Source organism: Octodon degus, unplaced genomic scaffold (genome assembly GCF_000260255.1).
Source record: "Octodon degus isolate 3935 unplaced genomic scaffold, OctDeg1.0 scaffold00020, whole genome shotgun sequence".
In the NCBI taxonomy this organism is placed as follows: domain Eukaryota; kingdom Metazoa; phylum Chordata; class Mammalia; order Rodentia; family Octodontidae; genus Octodon; species Octodon degus.
Genome location: NW_004524596.1, coordinates 348,426 through 354,084, shown reverse-complemented (window position 1 = coordinate 354,084; position 5,659 = coordinate 348,426). Strand labels below are relative to the sequence as shown.

The 5,659-nt window shown below is 39.2% G+C and overlaps 1 protein-coding gene across 1 annotated transcript in view; it reads right to left on the bottom strand.

Moving 5' to 3' along the window:
• Positions 1-6: 6 nt before the first annotated feature.
• Positions 7-5,659, bottom strand: part of Spast (spastin) — a 94,860-nt gene continuing 89,207 nt past the window's right edge. Inside the window, exon 16 of the mRNA XM_012513888.2 lies at positions 7-165. Coding sequence (XP_012369342.1) covers positions 43-165 — 123 coding nt within the window. The 3' untranslated portion in view covers positions 7-42. The remainder of the gene's footprint in view (positions 166-5,659) is intronic.

The window sequence follows — 5,659 nt, the reverse complement described above, 5'->3', positions numbered from 1 at the left end:
TCTTGTTAAGTAAATGTTCTGCAGGCTTACAAAGGCATTTCTCTAAACAGTGGTATCTCCAAAGTCCTTGTTCCAACGTATGTATGCTTCTAACGTTTGAGGACTCATGCTGCGTTTTATTTTTTTCAAGGATTCAGTGAAGTCAGATAATCGAATATTTCGCATCTAGATTTTTGAAAAACACATGACATACAATGAACACATATACAATAGTGGATTAAACTAATGGTGTAATGTCATAAATACATAGAAATTTTAGTCATACCAATCATTTTAATATTTTTGTACTAGTATAAATGAGGCAAGTTTGCTATATAAGACACTGTATAAAAAATAATCCAGTAGTTACTTTATTACTCGTATTTTATTTCGTAGGTACTGGATTTTCTTTTTATCTCCTTTTAGTAACTGTGGACTAAATTCAGGACTTCACACACACAGAGAAAACACTCTAGTACTGAGCTAAAGCCCCAGCCTTTTAAATATCTTATTTATGTATGTATGTATGTATGTATTTATTTATTTATTTATTTGCAGAACCGGGGATTGAACTCAGATCCTTGCGTTTGCCAGTCAAGCGCTTATCCTACTGAGCCATCTCCCCGGCCCCAACATTTTTTTTAAACAGAATAAAAATAGTAAAACCAAAACCAAACAAACAAAAAAAAAATTAGAAATGATACAGAATTTCAGTTTCACTGAACAAAATAATAGGAATTCAACAATGGTTGTCATATTGCAAAATGTTGTCTTCAAATTAGTTGTTCAGATTACCAGATACAAGCATGCAAAATTGGTAAAAGAAAAATAAAAAAATAAAAATTTTAAAAAAGGGGAAAAATTTAAGCATTAGACTAGTAAAAATCAGCAGTACAATTATCTAACCTAACTTGTATATATACATATTAATATATCCTTTTCCCTTCTTTCTTTTGTCCTTTTCCTCACCCCAGTTGTCCCTTCCCTGTGAAGAGATTCTTTCCTTTTCATACTATCTATTGTACCTTTCAGATTTTATTTACTCTTTCAGGTTCTTACACTAGCAAGACAATATGATGTTTATACATGTGGATCTGATTTATTTATGAGTATGGTCTGTCGTTGCATCCATGTACCTATATAATTGTGGTTTTTTAAAAATGTATTTAGTACAGGGTCTCACTACACAGATCAGGCTCGTGGTGATCTTCCTGTTTACAGCCTCCCAAGTGCTGGGATTACAGGTCTGTGCCACCACCCACAGTCTCAATCACTGTCTCAGTGTGTCTATGGAGTGGGACAGCACGGCAGGCCCAGGGATCAAACCTCCAGCCCCTGCGTCTGCCTAAGCAGGCACTTTAATCTGCTGAGCTACTTGGCCAGCCCTCCATGTACCTATAAAAGACTCAAGTTTATCTTTTTTTTTTTTTTTTAAATAACTGAGTAATAGTTCATTGTGTAAAAAAATACTGCATCTTTTTTATCCAAAGTTGATAGGCATTTCGGTTGTTTCTAAGATTTATCTATGACAAACTGTTATTTAAATTTTTTTTTTCTTAGGCTGGGTGTGGTGGCACATAACTGTAATCCCAGCATTTAGGAAGCTGAGATAGGAGGATCATCATAAATTTGAGGCTAGGGCCAGCCAGATAGCTTAGCAGACTAAAGCACTTGCTTAGGCAGAGTGCAGCAGCTGGTTCCATCCCCAGTGTGTGGTGCTGGCCCCGCCCCTGGGGCATGTTGAGAAAGTGATTGAGACTGGGTATGGTCGCGTGCACCTAGAATCCCAGTGCTTTTAAAATTTCAAAATATAATATTTTTTCACTATAAAAAGAAAACACACCCACAGGAAATTTCACAAAATAAAGACAACAGACAAAATAATCTCTCAGAATTCTACAATTCAGATGTACAACTATTATTTGATGTCTTGCCAATCTTTTTGTAGGTAATTTTGGAATCAAGGCTCTTATAATAAGTCTTATCACAAGCATACTGTAGCTAAATTCATGCAAAATTTGTTAGAAAAGCAAAGTACAAAAACACATGAAACTTTAAAGGAATTATTGCTCTTTAACTGCACTGCATAGTAGACTAGGCTCAAATCCAAAATTTTCTAATATTAACATTGTTTATCAGACCAATGTGGCTGCACATGCCTATAATCTCAGCACTGAGGAAGGCTACAGCCAGAGGACTGTAAGTTGTACTCTTGCCTGGGCAACCTGGTGAGACTACCTTAAAATAAAAAGGGCAGAAGATGTAGCTCAGTGCAAAAGTACTCCAGGGTATAATTCTCAGGACTTTTTCTTAAAAAAATAAGATTAGCTGGGCAGGATGGTACACATAGTACAAACCCAGCACTCAGGAGGCTGAGGCAGGAAGATGATTGCCTGGGGTTCGAGACCAGCCTGGATTAGTGAGTTTAAGCCCAGCCTGAACTGCATAGCGAGACCCTGTCTCAAATACATACATAAGTAAGTTTATAAAGCATTTTAAATTAATTTGGTTTTAAGACATTTTAATCCTACCAATTTGATGTGGAAAAAAAAAAAGACATTTTAAATTGGCTTTGGAACTGAAGACTGTATATACTGAGTCAATCAATATATCTATCTAGGTATTATTTATTTATTGCTGCTAAGAATTGAACCCAGGGACTCACACATGTTAAGTACATCCACTGCCACTGAGCTATACACCTCGATCAATGGTGGTGAACCTGTGGTATGTGTGCCCCAATGGGTTGTTTGTATCATTGAAAGCACTAAAAAATTTGCTATTAGTGTGTTAGACCTAAGTATTTTATGGACAAAATTTCATATGACACAAAAAAAGACCTGTGTTAATAACTGTTATCAGTGTATATTTTTATGGAAGGACCACCTGGACACTCCTCTTGAAAGAAGAGCAATTGTCTCCATTAGGCTAAACCTGGCCCTATTTCCATGTATTGATCCATTTTCACAGTCACTCATCCCTGAGCCACTCTCCTCTTCACAAATGAATAAAACCAGGGTTTGGCCCTGAGGCAAAGCCATTGTTCCAGTTAGCCATCATTTTAGTTGGACTTAGGATCCCCTTGGCTCCCCACAACTACAAATATGCCTTTGTGTCTTTTCTGCACCACACATTGCACTGGAAGAGGTAGGCTGGAATTAACTACTGGAATTTCAGTAATTTTTCCATGGTATATTGTTTGTGTCTAGCTGTTCCCCCAAAGCCTCATACAGTCATGGGGTGGACTTCTAGAGCTTATGATTAACTCATGATCCACAGGGATTATGGGTGTAAGCGCTGCTGGGATTATGCCTGTGAGTACTACACTGAGCCTGGGGCAGATCACCTGAATGCAATTTAAGAGAGACAAGACTTATTCTCTGTAGCCATTGTTTCTTTTCTTTTTTTGTATTTTAGGGAAGGGCCTACAGGGTGTTCAGGGTCTGATTAAAAGATCAGACTCGTAGTGATCCACCAGTTTACAGCTTCCCAAGAGCTGGGATTACAGGTGTGTGCCACCACACCCAGTCTCAATTGCCATCTCAGCGCCCACCCCAGGGGTGGGGCCCCCTTGAATCCCCAGCCCTTGGGCCTACTTGCATGGCTTTAATCCACTGAGATATTTGGCCGGCCCTTCTGCAGCCAATGTTGCTGATATTCTTCCTTTGCTCTTTGCTACCACGATGAAAGGCTGCTCTCTGCCATGCACCGCCCTGCCTTGGAGCCAGCTAAGTATGGACTGAAACCTCCAGTAATTAAACCTTTTCTTCCTTCATTTTGGGTGTTGAGCATCCCAGCAATGAGAGAAGAGTAAGACACACAGGATTAAAAATGTGGATTTTTGTGGACGTTCATGAGGTCCAGTAGGGCTTTCTATTTATCTTTGCTATATTTGGCTCCCAAATAAGAGAATTTTTTTTTTAATTTTATTTATTTATTTATTTATTTATTTGTGTGTGTGTGTGTGTGTGTGTGTGTGTGTGTGTGTGGCCAGCTCAGCCCACCAGGGGGCGGGCTGGCTGGCATGTGGTGCTGGGGATTGAACTGCGGTCCCTGGCTTTGCTAAGCTTGTTTGAAGTAGGTGCTTTAGACCACTGAGCCATCTCACCAGCCCCACCAAATAAGAGAATTTTAGACAAAACTTTTACTAGCTTCATTCATGTCCAACACATACTATTTATACTAGATTGTTAAAATGAGAAAGGAATCTGGTGTTATACCTCAGTGAGCACTTGTATGATATGCATGAAACCTGAAGTTCTGCCCCCAGCACCAGGAGAGACAAAGACACACACACACACACACACACACACACACACACACAGAGTGTAAGCACAAATGTAAGGGATTTTTGAATAATATAGCTGATTAACTACAATGTACAAGGTGCTTCATCAGATAACTGCAAGATTACCCACAAGCTTCAGGACTGTCAAAATACACTTCATACATTCATTTTCTCTTAACTATTCACTATCTCCTCAATGGCTGTTGAAACCTGAGCAATAAATATCTCTAATACATAAGTTATAAATATAATTCAAGTTTGATTTTAAAAAATTGTTTGAAGTTTTTACTTATTAAGCATTGTGCTCCTCCAATTTTATGTTCTCTACAAATTTTCCCTAAAGAAATGCTTCAGCATCTTCAGAGACCTTCTGTATTAAGAAAATAGCTTAATATCACAATAGTGATTGTATTGGTTTAATAAAAAGAAAAAATATCACTAAAACTAACAAAATAGAAACAATGGTTTAACCTATATCAGGTTATTTTTAATTTATGTATTTTTTGTTTAGTATTTATGTGATATGATTTCATAAAAAAATGACTTAATTGATATCCGACCAACCCCAGGCCCTGCGAGTGTGGGAGAGAGCTTCTGCTCTGTCCTGCGCCCACCCGCCGCTCCAAGCTCAGGCCCTCTGCCTAAGAGGCCTTTGCCCTTGTTATTCGGACCTCTCCCAGCTGGGCAGACCCAGTGCAGCCTGCCATCTGAGTAAGAATTGCTGCCCCGCTCTTGGGAGTCCTGCAGACCCACCAAAACACAACACTGGTGAGTGTGTGGTAGAGCTTCTGGACTCTTCACCCCCACTCCTCATACCCCTCTAGACCCAGCCCAGACCTAGCATACAGGCTTGAGGTAAAACCCTGCAGCTAAAGTCCCCTCAGTGAGACTAGGGTCAAAACCACACAGCTAATCCAGAAACAGATTATCTTACCAGCAGTGTACAGCAGGCCCACCTCCAAGGGCAACAACAGTAAGGAGCTGGGCACAGTAGCCTAACCCAAGCCAGGCACAACTGAATGAACTAGAACTTGGTATATCAGTACCTGGATCTCATTAAGTGATAACATAATTGCACCAAAGCTCTACACCAAAGGCCACAGGTCAGTGTTAAATGAAAAGATAAAGACAAGGAGCAAAATGCAATCTCAGGTCTCAAGCCCACACATAACAAGTGCAGAGGACACTAGCGCAGATGAAATAAATGAATCAATAGCGTCAGAAGTAAACAACAGCAGAAAGATATAGAGGAACTCAGAGCAGAATTAATTTCTAGAATTAAAAAAAAAAAAGAAAACTCTGAATTTACAGCAGCTGAACTTAAGAATCAAATGCAGAAACATATGGAGGAAACACAATGCCCAACCAGAACAAATGCAGTGGACACTAGCT